Raw genomic sequence first — 18,969 nt, 5'->3', positions numbered from 1 at the left:
ATATTACATATAATTCACGATTTATATTCTTAGAAAAAAAAAGTTTGACACTAGGAAATGATAAGATCGATGATTAGGATGCATAAAATATCATTTAGTGGCAATCCAATAGAATAGATATTTTGTGAGACGGTTTTACATATTTTTATTCATGAAACGAGTCAATCTGATTATATTTATAATAAAATATAATACTTTTAGTAGAAAAAATATATTTTTTTTCCATGGACGACTCAAATAGAATACATATATATATCACAAAATTGACATGTGAGATTCTCTCACATAAGTTTTTATGTTCAAATTAGATAGCTGAAATTAAAAAGAAACGCAATTTGTATGATAAATCGATTAGATTATGGAAGATGATCTAAATAAAAGATATATATTATATTTCAAATAGGATATGTTTTTTGTGAGACGGTCTCACGGATCTTTATCTGTGAGACGGGTCAATCCTACTGATATTCACAATAAAAAGTAATATTTTTTCATGGATAATTTAAATAAAATATTTGTCTCACAAAATACGAACTGTGAGATAATCTCAGACAAGTTTTTACTTATGATATAATATATCCAATTTATTGTGTCAATGTCAATTCCGAACAACTAGACAATGGGTTATGTCAATTTTCTGTCCCAACTAATGACTACTCAAATAATTCGACTGATTAGGAATATTGAATTAAATTAATCAATAAATAAATATTTTAAAATAAAGAATGGGCAATTTGGGGAAATCCAGGTGGTAAAGGACCGTTTCAAAAGGCAAAGCTAATGGGATATATAACGTCAACGAAAATAGAGGAAAATCAGTTTTTTTTTTTAAAAAAAATATTATTAGAAAAAGTATTTTATTTTTTATTCTTGGCTTTTTGACAATTAGGAGGGGAAAATGGTTTTTAAATAATTTAGTATGCAGATACGAGGAAACCATGTAATTATCACTTGTGGATAAAATATTATGTTTTAAAATTTAAAACCTTTGATTTATTCCTATGATATTTTATCATTACATTCTTAGTTTTTAAAATTTTTTATGTTGTTTTATTGCATATTAATGTCTATCTACACGCGTTACGTAGGATAATTATTTTAGAACATGATTTTATATTTCTAATCCTTAACTTCGTTACATCAAACACGATTTTATACTTTTTCGGGTAAAAATCTCAAATTATGATTATTTTTAGTTATGGATAAGATATTACGATCTATAATTTAAAATCATTAATTTATTATTCACATCGACTAATAGTATTTATTGTATAATCACATTTTTTTATAATTTTTGTTGTTGTTTTATTATACATATACTCGATATACTATATTCTTTTGTTGCGTAAATGTATATTATATTTTATTTTAATCTAATTAGATATACTATTTTTTTATAAAACATAATTATGATAATATAATTGAAAAATACTGTTTTTAGCTTTGAGTGATTTGATAAAACAATCACTTTAGATAATAATTGTTAAGGAAGAATAAAATAATAAACATACATTTGGTGTAAGTAAATTTTAGGTAAAAAATTTTGTGAGACGATCTCACGGATCGTATTTTATGAGGCAGATATTTTATTTGAGTCATCTATGAAAAAATATTATTTTTTATGCTAAGAGTATTACTTTTTATTGTGAATATCGGTAGGATTGACTCGTCTCACAGATAAAAATTCGTTAGATCGTCTCACAAGAGACATACTCTAAATTTTATACATATTTTTATATTAAAACCCTACGTACAATTATTTATATAAATATGTGTGTGTTTTTTAAATACAAAAAAACTCATAAAAGCGTACATAATAAAATAGATGACCATGAAAGGTTTAAGCGTGTCGGACCAACCTTATCCAGTTATCCGAAATCAAGTTACCTCCTATTATAGGCAATCATATTGGTTTTTGTTGAAAAATATGTGTTGTTTTGAGTCGTCGTGACGATGTAACTCAAATATATAATATAAAACAAAAAATATAGAAGTTATGAGATAATCTCATTGTAAATTTTGTGAAAAATCGACTCAATATTAAATTTGTTTAGATTCAATAAAACTTAAACAAGGAATAATGATAGAAAATTTACGTACACGAAGGAGAGTTGTAGTTAATAGAATAAATAAGTGTTTGACCGATATAGAAGATTAACGATTGCAGATTTTATTATTATTGAAAAAAATTAAAATATTTATTTAACATAGAATAACCTTATGTTATATCGATATATATTGCTTTCTGTAAACTTTTTAGTAATTTCATAATATATCGACAAGTCACTTTTTAGTTCATTTTATCTCTTCTTAATATAGTTTAGATGTAAAAAAACAACAGTTCAATCCGAATTTTGTTAAAATATAATTAAATCAAAATATTGTAATTATTTTACAAACTATTATATATCGATTTTATTGAGATGAACATATAACTAAAATGATTGGTAGTGTGTGTATATATATATACACACACACATATGTAAATGAATTTATATATTTTTTAAAAAAAAAATTAAAGGGTGAGCGCAAACTTTAATTCCATGTAACGACTCTGTATTGGACCGAAGGGCGAAGCCCCGTTGACTGAAACTTGTTCCTCGTATAAGATTTTGGAACCTGTTCAGTTTATCGGCTTCTTTCCACTCCTCCGCCGATGTCGGAAATGGAAAATTAAAAATTTCTTCCGATGAGGTAATTCGATCGTTTCTCCTGCCTCTGCTTCTCTTTGAATGAATTCTGATTTTTTATTATTGTTGCAACGGGTTTCGGAATTTCGTGACAATTTTGTCTTTGATTATGTATATGTGGCCTTTTATCTGGTTGATTCGTCAAACCGAGTGTTAATCCGGATCCTAGATACCAAGTAAGTGGACGGATTTTATGTCTCAATGAACGATACAGTTGTTAAGGGATTATGGTAAAGTCGTAAAGAAATATTACCATTTATCTTCTTCCATCGATTCCTCCACGGGTATTGATATGTTACACGATCGATCTTTTTCTGTCATTTGAATATTTAACGAAAGATTAAGCTTGATTTTTTTAGTTCTTATTTTAGAAACTCGGGTATGTAAATTTTGTGTTCATGCAACGATATGAAGTCGAAGGAATTAAGGGTTGGCATAATATCATTGCTTAAACTTGTTTCAGCATTCGCTTTTCTGCTTATGATACCATCAGGTGAAGACCAAAGCTTGCTAAATGGTTTTTCTGTGGACAAATGACAAGTACTTGACGTCGTTGGATCTTGCTAATTAGCGCAAAGATGGTTTCCCAATTTCCTTCCTCGATGTTAATTGAATGTTCAGAGAGCAAACTGGCAGAGAGTAGCAACAGCAGGAACTGGAATGAGGCATTCCAGCTATACTCTAATGCTATTACGTGCGGGAACGATGCTCTGAAAGTTGAGGCCACAATCAAACTGGCTAAGATGTCCAGACATGCTCCAGAAAATATTTTGGCACTTGCTGTGCCATTGATCGTTGGTCTTCTTGAAAGTCCACTGAATCCATCAATTCTTGAAGCATCTGCTCACTGCTTGAAATGCCTTGCTTCACAATGGGACGGCAGATTAGCCCACCTTATCGGTCAATCTGACGCGATTCCTATTCTTCTAAACCTGCTGCCCAACACTGAAGGTAGATTGCAAATTTCTTTGTTAAAGTGCTTGAGAAATCTTGTAACATTTTGGGACTCAAATAGCAGAACGGTAGCTAGCAACCATGGCCTGGAGATTGTTCTTGGTATGTTAAATTCCAGTTCTGATGTAAAGGATATTCTTTATGAAATATTGAGTGCATTGGCTCTAACACGAGAGGTTAGAAGGTATATACTGAATTCAAGGAATGTATATCATCTCGTTGAGGCAGCCAATTGTGGCCGCTTGATCTCTAGAACCAGAGCTGCTCAAGCAATCGGCTTACTTGGATTGATTAGAAGTGCAAGGCCTACGCTTGTGGATGCAGGTGCTATACCTGTTCTTGTACAGTTACTTAAGCATGGGGATCCCTCCATGAAATTGGTGGCTGGTAATGCACTAGGTGTTATCGCATCACACATCGATCATATTAATCTTGTTGCTCAAGCTGGAGTCATTCCTTTGTATGTCGAGCTACTTCAAGGCTCTGACCCCATTGGTCAAGAAATCGCTGTGGATGTATTATGCATCTTAGCTGTTAATGAAGAGAACGCAATTACAATTGCTAGCCATCTGGTGGAACTCCTTAGAGGAGAAAAAGATGGAGCGAAGGCTGGTGCTGTTGATGTGATTCGGGACATGTCAAATTACAAGCACTCAATGTCTGTTGTGGAAAACGCTGGTGCAATACCAATTCTCGTCGAGCTCTTGAAGGACGAGAACTCCAATGTTAAAGAGAGAGTTTCTGGAGCCATTGCACAATTGAGCTGCAACAAAGCTGATCGAGTTGCCCTTGCAAATTCTGGAGCGATACCGATTCTCCTCAATGTATTGTTAGAGGATGAGCCCAATGAGCTCATAGACAATGCTGTCGAGGCGCTTGTTAATTTCTCAGCAGACCCTTCACTTGGAGAGCAGATATCATGTATTTCTGAAAGTCCTTTGTTTCAGAATATGCGTTATAGAGTACTAGAAATGGGTGATTCTGACGAAAGTTGGGCCACATCTTCGGAGCAGACGTGTGTGTGAGATATCCCTTCAGAACCCGATCTTTGTTAATTTTGTTTCTGTGCATGTTTAAATCAGAGACCACATCCCGTGTCTGGTATGGGAATCGAGAATTAGAACTAATAAATTTTGTTGGGACAGAAAATAACTTTGCTGAGAGGATGTATGTCTCAATCAGAATTTGTATGTGAAATAGATGGATAATTTTGCATTGTCTTGTTTCATATGTGGTCTTTTTTCACACCCATAGCTTATTTTCTCGGGATGAAAGTCGAAACATGTGGTTCAAATCTTGCAGCATCCATCGAGTGTTGATCACATGGATGTCAACCGTGACTAGGGATTTTACTGGTTGTTTGTGTTCATTGATGCCAATCTCTCACTACTTTCTCTTGGACAAAGAGGAAGAGGTCGATAATGGAAACAAAATCACAAGTGCTAAAACTAAAAGGAGAACATGTGGAAGGTGGAGGCAGTACCTACACCTCAATTCTCATGTACACTGGAATTTTCGGTTAGACACAGACCAAGTCAAAATAGAGCCCCGTGCTTAGAACAGTATTAAATTTCATAGAATATGAATGACCTAGAAAACTTAACTGATGGTCCATGACCTTCATATAAAATTTCAAGAAAAAAATACAAGAAACTTTAAAAAATCATATTTTAGGTAACTTACTGTTATTGAAACCCCATTCCGGTAAAATGATGGGGTAATGCTTCAGTTGTTTACAGCAGGTCCAAGCCAAACCCAACTATGCAATGCCTAACTGATGGCTTTTCAAATTTCCCGCTAGTCGGCTCTGATTCACATATTCATTCAACCATAGGTGAGTTAAAAGTCTCGGAAAATTTAGTACACCAAAACATAGCAAAATGAAAATACTTTGCCACAAATTATGTACCTTAAGAGATAGCCAATCCAGATGATGACCGTCATGTTTGGAAGTAGGATCATCTTTGGGAGACTCTGTCATGAAAATGTTGGAATATTTTCGGTTAAATGTAATTTATCACACTGACACGGTGACACCTATAACTACAACCGGGACATTGAATGCATAGCTATTCTATCCATAAAACAAATTATCATTTAACATTAATATCAGAAGAGGTTTGTGTGGTTTTTAAGAAAAGGGATATAAGAAAGACACTAGCATAATCACCTTGCCTGTGCTGTTTTGACAACATAGATGTGAGCCAATTCACAACCTCTCGCCGTGATCTCCATCTGAAGCCAGCATCAGAACTCCTTATAGACAACATAAAACATGTGCCTCACACTCCTCTTAGTGCCCACAACAGCAAGAACGGATTCCCCTGAATTGTCCTTCAAAAAATAGTGGACCACACGATTTCCCCTCTCTTTGGACACATATTCCTCCTTCCACTCAACAAAATAATTCTCAAGTGTAGCCATAATGGACAACAGAGTATCCTTAAAAGGAACTAAGCTTTTGCAGATATCATAACACTAAGAAAACAGTAACTTGAGAAGTTAAAAGCACCCCTCCCCCGTGTCACGACCCGGGACCGGGGTTAGTCGACATCGGCGTTATTCAACAATCACATAATTGCTAAACAACAAGCCTCGTAGTACAGTATAAACCAAAACCAGTTTATTTTCATAAATTCGCAAATTTAAACATTGTCTTTACAACTGAAAAATAAATAAATCGCGGAAACGTCTTACATGAAATTAAATTACCAAATTCGAAAATAAAGATAACATGGCTAATATTACATCTCAAAAAAAAATCATCATCCCCAGAATTTTTCTGATTCCTCTTCCTCCACCTGTTCTTCGGATTTATCTGGGAAGGTTGTAAGGGGTGAGTATTTTGGGGAAATACTCAGCAAGTGGGGGCCGTTCGAGTACACAACAACATGCATATACAATTTCGAAATACATACACACACACATACCATGCATATTTTGACTCATACCACATTCGTATCCTTGACCTGACACTGAGATTCCTCTACTTTCAATGGTTTACTGAATTCAGTCCCTAATTTTTATTCCTCTAAGGGGGCGAGACCGAATCGGTTATATCCCCACCGTATAAGGGTCATATCATAGTTGGGATTCCCTCCCATATCAAGTTGAATACTCACAGTGTCAACATAAAGTCCATGCAACAATCATAACCAGAAGGGGGTAGAAGAAGAATTGTACTCGACCGAAATTTCAAAAAAACGAAAATGCATACACCGAAATTACACATTTAAAACAAGCCCACTTACTTTAAATTCTTGCTGAAAAACGTGAAAAGCTAGGGTTGCTTGCACAGGAAATTTCGAAAATTTCCTCTTCGGCGACTGGACGGCAGCGCTTCGCTACTCGGCTGAGCAAAACTCGAAAATTCCTAGGGAAACTAGGGAGAGCAAACTCGAAAATTTGGTGAGTTATGAGGTGTGATTTTCGAGTTATAGGGTCCTCCTATTTATAGGGGTTGGCTGCTATCTCGATAGGTGTCATCCGCGCGTTTAAACTTGAATCAAAGCTTCATCTAGAATCGTGATCTAATCTAAATCTTTATCCCTGATCCTGGATAATAATTTCAAAATTTAGATATCTTCCCTTGGATAATTTCGAAATTATGTCTTGTCCAGCCTGCAAAAATTTCGACTTTTGTGTCTAATTTCCAATATTCGGTAGACTTTTTATTTCCCAATAAAATTATATTTCTTAAATCCCAAACATTTCCCTACCTAAATTCGAAATTTAGTGGTATTTTTCCAAGATAAGATTTTGATATTTTTTTCTTAAAAATCCTGGTAGTTAAACTTTTAAATTTTTCTCAAGCCTGTATTTTATCGTGCAGACTTTTTCCTATATCTCATCAATTTCGAAAATCGTCCCTAAATCCTTCAATATTTTCGAAAATCCTATGATATCTACTTCAAGATTTGTAATCCAAGATTGAGTTATCTTCCTGCTTAAATCTTTATCCAGGTATATCAAATCTTAGATCTATATCTGGTATAATTCTGCATATCTCAAATTCCGAAAAATATACACGATATTATTTAAATTCTTGAGTTCCAAATAATGCTCAAGATAAAATTATCCATTCCATTTTCGAAAATCTTGCAAATCTTGGTACAAAATATTATCATGATAAAATCTAAAATCCTAGATTTTACATCCCTCCCTCCTTATGGGAAGTTTCGTCCTCGAAACTTGGGTTGACTAGGTCTATGAAGAGGTAAGGGTATTGGTTCCTCGTCCTTTCTTCTAGCTCCCATGTGGCTTCTCTTTCAGTGTGGTTAGACCATTGCACCTTGACGTAGGGAATGATTCGTCGCCTTAGTACTTGGTCTTTGGTGTCCACGATCCTGATGGGAATTTATTCGTACTTCAGCTCTTCTCCCAAGTTACTTTCGATCATGAGCGGTTCTACTTCCAACACGTGGCTTCGATCCGAGATGTATTTCCATAGTTGGGACACGTGGAAAACATTATGAATTCTTGACATGTTTGGCGGCAGTGCCAATCTATATGCCAGTGTACCCACCTTTTCCAGAATTTCGAAGGGTCCTACATAACGAGGGTTCAGCTTCCCAGCTTTGCTGAATCGGACAACTCCTTTCATAGGCGAGACTTTTACGTAGGCCTTCTCGCCAACGTTGAATTCCACTGGCCTTCTTTTCAGATCTGCCCAACTTTTCTGTCGGTCTTGAGCTGCCTTGAGTTTCTCTCGGATGACTGTAACATTGTCTATGGTTATCTGTACGAGCTCGGGTCCTACTATTGCCTTTTCTCCCACTTCATCCCAATATAAGGGTGACCGACATTTCCTTCCATACAGAGCTTCATATGAAGCCATCCCAATATTGCTGTGATAGCTGTTATTATACGCAAACTCGATCAATGGCAGATGATTGCTCCAATTGCTATTGAATTCTAGGGCGCACACTCGCAGCATGTCTTCCAAGGTTTGAATTGTTCTCTCAGTTTGGCCATCGGTTTGAGGGTGGTAGGCCGTACTAAGAGTGACTTTCGTTCCCATGGCCTCTTGGAAGCTCTTCCAAAAACGTGAGACGAACCTCGGGTCTCTGTCAGACAGGATGCTCACTGGTACTCCATGAAGTCTTACAATATTGTCCATGTACAGTGTAGCTAACTTGTCCAGATTGTAGTTCATACGGACGGGTAGGAAGTGTGCAGATTTTGTAAGTCTGTCTACGATTACCCATATTCCGTCCTGACCTTGTCCTCGACTTTGGTAACCCTACCACGAAGTCCATGGAGATATGTTCCCATTTCTACTCTGGTATCTCCAAGGGTTGCAATAATCCTTCGGGTCGTTGGTGCTCTGCTTTGACCCGTTGACAAACTTGGCATCTAGAGACAAATTCTGCCACGTCTCTTTTCATTCCGTTCCACCAGAAATTTTCCTTAAGGTCTCGGTACATTTTTGTACTCCCTGGATGGACTGAAAACTTGGACTTGTGTGCTTCTGATAGTATTTCTTGGCGAAAGTTATCGTTGTCCGGTACGCACAGTCGTCCATTCATCCATAGGACTCCCTTGTCATCAATTTGTAGATCTTGAGACTTCCCGCTTTCGACTTGCTCCTTAAGTTTCTTTAGCTCGGGGTCTCGGTCCTGATTTAACTTGACGGTCTCCTGCAGACATGGCTGGGCCGAGAGGGAAGCTAGAGTCATTTTTCCTGAGCCCTTCCGACTTAGCGCATCAACCACTTTGTTTGCTTTACCGGGATGGTAGCTTATAGTCAAGTCGTAATCCTTCAGTAGTTCGATCCATCGCCTTTGCCTCATGTTTAGTTTTTTTTGGGTGAACAAGTACTTGAGGCTTTGGTGATCTGTGAAAATTTCACACTTGGCGCCATAGAGGTAGTGCCTCCAAATTTTTAAGGCAAAGACAACTGCTGCTAACTCAAGTAGGGTAGTTCTTTTCGTGCGGTTTCAACTGCCTTGACGCATAGGCGATCACTCTTCCCTCTTGCATGAGTACGCATCCCAGACCTTCCTTAGATGCGTCACTGTAGATGGTGAGTTCCTTTTCTTCAGTAGGTAAGATTAGCACTGGCGTGGATGCAAGTTTTTCTTTCAATGTCTGAAAACTTTTCTCGCAACCTTCGTCCCAGATGAACTTGGAATTCTTCTTAGTGAGCTTAGTCAGTGGTATAGCTATGGAAGAAAAACCTTTGACGAACTTCCTGTAATAACCTGCCAGTCCAAGAAAGCTCCTGATGTCTGTGGCGTTCTTAGGTTTTGGTCACTCTGTAATTGCCTCAACTTTCTTGGGATCCACTGATACTCCTGCTTCCGAGATCACATGTCCTAAAAAGGATACACTCTTAAGCCAGAACTCACATTTCTTAAACTTAGCATATAGCTCTTTCTCCCTCAGTGTCTGTAGTGCAAGGCGGAGGTGCTCTTCATGTTCTTCCTCGTTGGGAGAATAAATGAGGATGTCATCAATAAATACCACTACGAACCGGTCCAGAAATGGTTTGAACACCCTGTTCATTAGGTCCATAAAGGCTGCAGGCGCATTGGTCAACCCAAAAGGCATCACTGTGAACTCATAATGCCCATATCTTGTCCGAAAAGCTGTTTTGGAGATATCTTCAGCCCCTGACCTTCAGTTGGTGGTATCCAGTCCTCAGATCCAATTTAGAAAAGATTGCGGCTCCCTTGAGCTGGTCAAATAGATCGTCTATCCTCGGAAGAGGGTACTTGTTCTTGATAGTGATCTTGTTCAGTTTCCGATAGTCGATGCACAATCTCATACTCCCATCTTTCTTCTTCACAAAGAGTACTGGTGCTCCCCATGGGGACACACTAGGTCGAATTTTCTTTTTGTCCAGCAATTCTTGGAGTTGCTCTTTTAACTCCTTGAGTTCAGCTGACGTCATCCTGTAAGGTGCTTTAGAGATTGGTGCTGCACCAGGAACCAGATTAATTTTGAACTCAACTTCGCGGTCCGGAACTGTCCCTGGGAGTTCTTCTGGGAAAACATCCGGGAACTCACATACTATTGGGATGTCTTCTATCCTCAGTTCGACTTCTCCTTGCACTTTGTTGATCATTGCTAGGTAGATGTCTTCTCCGGATTTCATGGCCTTCCATGCCTGGGAAGCGGAAAGGAGTGATTTCGTTCCTTGGATTTACCATGATACACGATCTCTTTCTGATTTGGGGTTCGGAGCTTAAATCTTTTCCCTTTATAGTCCACTATTGCATTGTTTTTGGCTAACCAGTCCATCCCTAGAATGATGTCGAGATCGACCATAACCAATTGTATCAAGTCGGCACTGAAAGTCTGATTAGCGATACCGATCTTACAATCCTTGTGAATTTCATGAGTTTCTATGGTCTTACTCGTAGGTGTGGCTATCCGAAAATGTTCAGCTAGAGATTGGGGCTTAAGTCCTAATTTCTTAGCAAACCTCTTAGACATAAAAGAGTGTGTAGCACCACAGTCAAACAATGCATAAGCAGGTACTTTTTGAAGTAAGATGGTACCTGATACGACTTCTTTGGCGTCGTCCGCCTTTTCTTGGTTCATAGCGAACACCCTGACATTAGGCTTATTCTCCTTTGGTTTGTTGGGGTTAGCTCCCACATTCGGCCCAGTTCCCTTGTTGGGCCCAGCTGCTTGGTTGGCGGCCGTAGGACAATCCGCGATCCTGTGCCCTGCTTTCCCACATCCGAAGCACGCACCACTGGCTCTTCGACATTCCCCGGGGTGTCTGAAACCGCACTTCGGGCATGGCTTGGGTCCTTGATGGTTGGCCGCTGAGGTTTGCCCTGAGGAAGGTCCGCCTGATTGGTTTGGCTTTCTGAACTTCTGACCGCCCTGAGAAGACTGACCGGCATGAGGTCGCTTGTTCTTATTCTCTCCCTCCCTGCGGCGGATGTCGGTTTCAGCTCGGATAGCTGCGCCCATAAGATCTGGAAAATTGGCGGGCTGATAAACTGCTAAGGCTGACTGGATTCTACTGTTTAATCCTCTCTTGAAGCGGTGCAGCTTCAAAACTTCGTCCGCCATGATGGCCGGAGCATAAGACCCAAGTGCATTAAACTGGGAGGTGTATTTCACAACTGACATGCCTGGGGCTTGAGTGAGATTTTCAAATTCACTCAACTTATGCAATCTGACTTCCGGCGAATAGTACTGTTTCAGAAATGTTTCTCGGAAGTTCTGCCATGTGACTGGTCCTGTAGCGGTCATGGCTGGCGAGACTGCTTCCCACCACTTAGCTACTTTGTCTTCCAGAAAAGGCTCGATCACATCCACTTTGAGTGCCTCGGGAACTTCCTAATAGCCTCAACTGAGTTTCGACACTCTTTAGCCAACTCTGGCCAACTTCAAGATCGGCGTCCCCTCTGAATATCGGACACATGTTCTTACGAAGGGACTCGTAATGAAATTTGACTCCATTCGGTGGTGGTAGTGGAGGTGGTTGATTGGCATTTGGATTTCCCAACCCTTGCAGTGTTGTCGCCACTATGGTGGCTATGGCCATAAGATCAGCTCGGCTTAGATTAACTGCAGGCGGTGGTCCATTCTCCTGTCGATTCTCCTATCTCTCTTCGCGATCGCTATTAGCGTAACGCGGGTTGCGGTTTTGCCTTGGGGGTCTGCCGACCATTTCCTACAATCGCAAGTTCTAAGAATTTGTACGAGTAGGTTTCATGCAATAGATTGCGCAGAAGTAAATTGAAATCAATGGAACAAATAAAATATTTTATTGATTTCTTAAACAGGAAAAATAAATGAACATGACAAATAAATGTACTGAAGAAAAGAAAACGTAGCAACAATGGGAATAAACTACTAAGAATGGTTCACTAAAACGCTCTAATCCGCTATCTCTCCATTCAAAAAAACGAAAATGCATACACCGAAATTACACATTTAAAACAAGCCCACTTACTTTAAATTCTTGCTGAAAAACGTGAAAAGCTAGGGTTGCTTGCACAGGAAATTTCGAAAATTTCTTCTTCGACGACTGGACGGCAGCGCTTCGCTACTCGGCTGAGCAAAACTCGAAAATTCCTAGGGAAACTAGGGAGAGCAAACTCGAAAATTTGGTGAGTTATGAGGTGTGATTTTCGAGTTATAGGGCCCTCCTATTTATAGGGGTTGGCTGCTATCTCGATAGGTGTCATCCGCGCGTTTAAACTTGAATCAAAGCTTCATCTAGAATCGTGATCTAATCTAAATATTTATCCCTGATCCTGGATAATAATTTCGAAATTTAGATATCTTCCCTTGGATAATTTCGAAATTATGCCTTGTTCAGCCTGCAAAAATTTCGACTTTTGTGTCTAATTTCCAATATTCGATAGACTTTTTATTTCCCAATAAAATTATATTTCTTAAATCCCAAACATTTCTCTACCTAAATTCGAAATTTAGTGGTATTTTTCCAAGATAAGATTTTGATATTTTTTTCTTAAAAATCCTGGTAGTTAAACTTTTAAATTTTTCTCAAGCCTGTATTTTATCGTGCAGACTTTTCCCTATATCTCATCAATTTCGAAAATCCTCCCTAAATCCTTCAATATTTTCGAAAATCCTATGATATCTACTTCAAGATTTGTAATCCAAGATTGAGTTATCTTCCTGCTTAAATCTTTATCCAGGTATATCAAATCTTAGATCTATATCTGGTATAATTCTGCATATCTCAAATTCCGAAAAATATACACGATATTATTTAAATTCTTGAGTTCCTAAATAATGCTCAAGATAAAATTATCCATTCCATTTTCGAAAATCTTGCAAATCTTGGTACAAAATATTATCATGGTAAAATCTAAAATCCTGGATTTTACACCCCGAGCTTGTGAACATATAGCAATCCTTAATAAACTCTAACTTGAAATATTAAATGTAACATTACAAGAATCTACCAAAAAGGTGGGTTGCTACCTCACCAAAAGCGTAGAACATCTAAATAGCTGCAAGCTTCAAACAGAATCAACACAAAATCCCAAATTGTTGTCATAGTCTACCCACTTTTGACCATGCACGACCGCTTCCAAGACCCAGATTCTAACAAAAAGAAATTAAAACGTGGCTAAACATTGCAGGAAGACAAACCCAAAGATCTGCCGAACGTGGCTAAATAAGAATAATAATGTTCTTTCAGTGTTATCTGAAACTCGACTGTTAATTAGGTTAACAAAAAAATTCAAGTGAACTGATGTATGATATTTTACTTTCTCACGTAAAAAACAGATCAAAAATCATAAAAGAAAAGAGTATTTTTCTGTCTACTCAGACAATATCTGAAGTGAATCGTACTAAAATCAAGACTAAAATTCTCGGACATACACTCCCTAAAGGCCAAAAGCCGTTCTAGACTGTCGAAAATAATATTTCTCTTTTTTTTTTTAGTTGAGTAACGTTGGAGCCAACCCTCCAAACCTTCACATTTCATCTTTTGGAACTCTATTGTACTTCCCTTCTTTCGTGTTTTGCTCAATCTGGGACATTCTATGCTCTTTCATCAAACAAACGATTCATCCAAACAACAACGAGACTGCTTAGCACGAGTAGAGCGTGACTCCGACATAAGATCTTATTATGTCATAGTAAATGTCTGCATACTCAAACGATTGATCTTTAATCATATTTATCATGACATAAAAATTCACAAAAACAAAATAATCTAAACAGTAGTATAACATGATCTTCCACATGACCATCTGTCATAAAATTAAAAATGATCTTGCGTTAAATAGTTTCATGAATAAATATTCAACAAAAATATGATGAGTGTAAGCACATCAAAGAGAACATTTCAAAGCTTGAATCCAAATCGTGACATGTAAATATGTTTATTAATGTAATTATAAAAAATTAGCAAGGATATTATTTGTTTAATTACATAATATTGGGTAAAAAAACTAAATTTGATCACAAAATATAGTTACAAGACTATAATTGATTGAGTTGATCGCTTGTAAGACAGTGTCACGAATCTTTATTTGTGTGACGGGTTAACCCTACCGATATTCACAATAAAAAGTAATATTTTTTCATGGATGACTCAAATAAGAGATCCGTCTCACAAAATACGACCCGTGAAATCGTCTAACACAAGTTTTTGCCTAATTGATTTAACAAAAATAACCTGACTCAAGCTATATATGAAATAATCTATTTCTAACTCATTAATGATAAATACTAAAACTAACTAAAACCCCCCCGAGGGCACTTTCGTCTCACAAAAATCCCTCTCCCGCCCCAGTCCCATTTCTTTCCATCTCAAAAACCCCGCAAAAAACCCTAAAACCCGTCTATGCATTCTTATACCCTAATTTAACGCCTGCAACCCTTACCAATCGCGTATCTCCGCGATCATTTCCAGGAATTATCGCCGATTACCCTCGGCAGTTTTCACAGAACCTCCCAAAGATCCAATAATCGCATCCGCGATTATTGGCAATCAGCCTCCTCCGCCGCCAAGTGATGCCCCGACTTTACCTCCGGTATCCGGTGATAAGAAGAATTCTTGGAGCTTTCTCAAGTACGGCCTCGTCGCCGCTGTTACTGGTGGCGTTGCCACTGCTAGCTATGCACCTACCTATGGTTAGTTTCTTTCAGCAAATCACTTCTAGGCTTTATTTTGACATTAATGTGATTATCATGTTTGTTAATAGTGTTACTATGATTTCCCGCGATTTGGAATGGGAATGTTGTGATTTCAAATTTGTAATGTGTCATTGCTGCATGTTTGAAAACTGTTTTTGTCGGTAATGCGGAAATTAGAAATGGATAGCGTCACTTTTTTTTTTAATGGAACCATTACGTTTGCTTTATGACTCCCTTAGCATGTCAACCATTAGCATTTTCCGTCTGTGTTTTTAAGTGGATATGATATCGTCTTGAGATCGAGAATGTGAACCATTAGAATTTTTCGTCCGTGTTTTTAAGTGGATATACACTCGCCTATATGTTGGCTTTATGATTCCCTTGTGTATTTCATTTAGAATCCACACGAGTTTTGATGGATAGGGGGTGCGGATATCAATCCTTTTTAAGTGGATAGACTGTTTCCTTTTTTTCGTGCACTCTATAAATGAACTTCTCAATTGATTCATTTATTTTTGGTAAATTAGAGAATAAAAAAAATTATGAAGTATTCAGATGGCTGTTGCATAGGCCTGCTGCCCTGTTCTGAATTTACTGACTCACGGTGCTGCGACCCTAAATTTTATTTCTTTCAACTGTGTTTTTAATATTTTTTATTTATTGCGTAGTTGTGCAATATGATGCTTATATGTATGTATTTTCGTGTCATTTATATTATTTTACATCTTTTTAGCTCCTGCTCTGTTGTGGATCTTATCATATTAATTGGCATTATTTTCTCGCAAACTTTTTTTTTTACGATGTGCTGCTGATGTTATCTTCTTGGTTCATACATAATAATGACAAAATGAAGTTAGATGGCTGGGTTACCTGCTTCTTTGCATCTATGAAGCTACTAGCTTGTCTTGTCTTTCCTTCCTTTTTCCATAACTCTTGCCTATAAATCACAAATAATAAAATAAAAAGCAAACTGTTAGTCCAGCTCCGTTACCACCTTGTCTGGTTATTGAATTTTCATAAACGTGTCGATCATGGTCTTGGTTTGGAGCGGCAAGTGCTCTGAAATTTTTTTGAACTGCTGGGCTATGTCATAGAATATCTTTGTTTGACTTTGGTTTAAGTTATTGGTCAAATATAAGTTGACATTGTATGCAGCATACTCATTGGATGAGGTCGATCAAAAGACAAAGGCCTTTCGTGACTCTGCAAATTTTATTGTTGGGGAAGATGCATCTACTTATGACGTGCGTGTAACAGTACTCTCATACTCTATGCTTCTGTCCATTAACTCCATTCCCATGATGTAGAAAAGTTGACATTGCTACCTATTATTTCTGATTAATTTGAAATAGTTTTTTTGTTGGAAAGATATTAATTGATGTGAGGAGCTATCTTTTAATAAAAGATAGTTGACCTATATGTCTACTTGTGTGAGCCTTCTTAATATGTTTCATCTTTCGAGGCTTATACTTGTGTTGCAGATGTAGTATTTGAAATTATAATCACTAGGGAATTACAGTTAACAAATTACCAAACGGTTTGTGCAGAAATTTCAATCTTATGTACGAGCCGCTGCAGTGACAGGTAAGAAAAAAATTAAACTTGTTTGTTGCTATTCGTTTTCTGTACAAGTTCATCTCGTATCCAGCTTTAATGATCTTGTCTGTTTTTTCACGACGCTTCATTTGTGTTTACATGTTGCAGTGCCTGCCAAGTTAGTCGACACATACCTGGACCTCAGACGGTTAACCGAAGAACACGTTCGGGTAAACAACTAATAACATTTTCACAATTTTAAAATGGTAGTTCCTTAATTTATCATTTATTCCTCCTTGGAACACCTTTTATTGCTTCATTACAGGGTTTTACTGAACCAACATCTGACAAGCCTCCTGCCAGATTTGCATCCTTTGGAGCAACATGTTTTTACCCTTGTTCTTGATCTGAATAAAACACTAATTTGTTCTGATTGGAAGGTGTGTTATTTTTGTGTCTTTCTTTCGTGTTGAATATATTTGATTTCTGCCCTCACACTCAGTCTTAGCAGTCTGCATTTTCCCTCTCATTTGGTTTCTCTTCCTGTGAAGGTTGATTTCATGAGTTTTGTCTTTTTCGTTGTTCAAGTTTAGATTAACTAAGTTGACATTGTGACGTGTTGTTTTTTTTCCATCTGAAGCGTGACCGGGTGTGGAGAACATTCAAAAGACCTGGTGTAGATGCTTTTTTGGAGCATTTAGCTCAATTTTATGAAATTGTAGTATATTCTGACGAGCTAAGTATGGTAAGCGTTAATGTTTAAGATATGTTGGATATGGAAACATTTTCCCCATTTTGTTTGTCATTTTCTTGGTATCTCTAAGTTTTTAATATTTCTGTCTGGTCATTTCAGTATGTTGATCCTGTTGTTGAAAGATTGGATCCAAAGCACTGTATTCGTTATAGTCTTTCAAGGGATGCAACGAGATACACAGATGGAAAACACTTTAGGGTAGATACATTCGCTTTGAATTTCGTGAATATTGTTATCCATTGTTTTTGGTTTCTGTTTTCAAACTTTTGCTTCTTTTTCTTTGCTATATTTTTGTTCTTTTTGAAAATTATAAGCAATTCCGGCTGCAGGACCTTTCAATGCTTAACAGGGATCCTGCAAAAGTTCTATACATTAGTGGTCAGGCCCTAGAGAGTTGTCTTCAGCGTGAAAACTGTGTTCCGATAAAACAGTGGGAAGGAGAAGCAGACGACACTGTCCTTTTACATCTTATTCCATTCCTTGAATGTAAGAATTCCCTCACAGTGAGACTGACATGATCTTTGGGGAGTTTTATTCCAGTCTTTGTTGCTTTAAATAAACAGGGAGTATTGTTTGAGTGCAGATGTTGCTAAACACAGACCAGTTGATATTCGAACTGTTCTAGCCTCATATGAAGACCGTGATATTGCCAAAGAGTTCATGGAGCGTTCCACAGAGCATCAAAGGTTTGTTTTTTTGGTACGCCTGAGGAGAATGTTGCCTTGTTCAATTATTTGATCTTATTCGTTGCTTTCCGTATTATTCATACATCCTCTCCTTTTTTAAATATGTTTTTCTTTGAGAATGTCTGGGAGATCTAAAATTCTTTCGTCTGAATGAGTAAAAGATTTGGTATACACTGTAAAATTATTTCTCAGTGGTAAATCTTTGTTGCATGCCTTTGTTATATTTACAACTATTGAACTGCTGCAAATATTTCGTCGTATATTTGCCTCATGTTCAGGAGGAAGCAAGAGCAAAAGCAGCAGAGTCATTTCTGGAGACGTTAGATGGATATCAGGGAGCCAAGTTCCCCTGAGGAAACAGTTGGATTCTGAAAATGAAAGCCGTTGTATAGTCATGTTCTACTTTGAACAAAAGCTATTTCTGTTACCCCATTGCGGTGATCTTAATATGATTAAAGAAATTTGTGATGTTCTCGACGAGCTTGTTGTCTTTAGTTTTGTTTCATTTTTGCTGTATAAGGTAAATATAGAATATTGGAAGCGGAGTATAGAATAATTGTTATTCTTTCACTCTGTCTTCTATGAAGAGCAAATTGAATTTTGTGGGATTAATATTCATTTCCTTTTTTATATTTTTATTAGAGATATTACTTTAATTCTTTTATTATTACTTTAATTCTTTTATTATAATTTTTATCATTTTAATTTACAATGCCTTATTAATTTTTAGAAAATAAAAATCTTCACTTCACAGTTAATC

At 37.1% G+C, this 18,969-nt stretch overlaps 2 protein-coding genes and 1 long non-coding RNA gene across 5 annotated transcripts; 2 read left to right on the top strand and 1 right to left on the bottom strand.

Moving 5' to 3' along the window:
• Nucleotides 1–2,531: 2,531 nt before the first annotated feature.
• LOC142540661 (uncharacterized) lies at nt 2,532–4,860 on the top strand. Of its 3 annotated transcripts, none has more exons than XM_075646976.1 (2): nt 2,532–2,974; nt 3,184–4,860. In XM_075646976.1, exon 2 carries the CDS (start codon nt 3,269–3,271, stop codon nt 4,667–4,669), a length of 1,401 nt encoding a protein of 466 aa, XP_075503091.1. In that variant the 5' UTR covers nt 2,532–2,974; nt 3,184–3,268; the 3' UTR covers nt 4,670–4,860. The 3 variants fall into 3 exon arrangements, with proteins under 3 accessions (XP_075503091.1, XP_075503090.1, XP_075503092.1); XM_075646975.1 differs by having other exon boundaries at nt 2,535–2,694; XM_075646977.1 differs by having other exon boundaries at nt 2,535–2,694; nt 3,154–4,860.
• A 193-nt stretch (nt 4,861–5,053) lies between these two features.
• Nucleotides 5,054–5,886, bottom strand: LOC142540662 (uncharacterized). The gene is made up of 3 exons (XR_012819138.1): nt 5,815–5,886; nt 5,554–5,618; nt 5,054–5,451 (listed from the first exon to the last, which is right to left on the bottom strand). It is a non-coding gene; the product is annotated as an uncharacterized LOC142540662 (long non-coding RNA).
• A 9,073-nt stretch (nt 5,887–14,959) lies between these two features.
• LOC142538471 (mitochondrial import inner membrane translocase subunit TIM50-like) lies at nt 14,960–18,777 on the top strand (the record flags this gene model as incomplete). Its single annotated transcript, XM_075643787.1, is given in 11 exon segments — nt 14,960–15,230; nt 16,389–16,477; nt 16,781–16,817; nt 16,938–16,999; nt 17,095–17,121; nt 17,123–17,209; nt 17,410–17,514; nt 17,623–17,721; nt 17,853–18,009; nt 18,107–18,209; nt 18,488–18,777. Coding segments are annotated over 11 exon segments (1,083 nt in total), but the record flags the coding sequence as incomplete, so codon positions are not given.
• Between the last annotated feature and the right edge of the window lie 192 nt (nt 18,778–18,969).

This window comes from Primulina tabacum, chromosome 3 (assembly GCF_025594145.1).
Source record: "Primulina tabacum isolate GXHZ01 chromosome 3, ASM2559414v2, whole genome shotgun sequence".
In the NCBI taxonomy this organism is placed as follows: Eukaryota; Viridiplantae; Streptophyta; class Magnoliopsida; order Lamiales; family Gesneriaceae; genus Primulina; species Primulina tabacum.
Note: the sequence above shows the minus strand (reverse complement) of the source record. Positions and strands in the feature narration are given on the sequence as shown.

Coding starts and splice junctions, on each gene's coding strand:
- LOC142540661 (XM_075646976.1), top strand. CDS start 3,269: ATGGTTTCCCAATTTCCTTCCTCGATGTTAATTGAATGTTCAGAGAGC.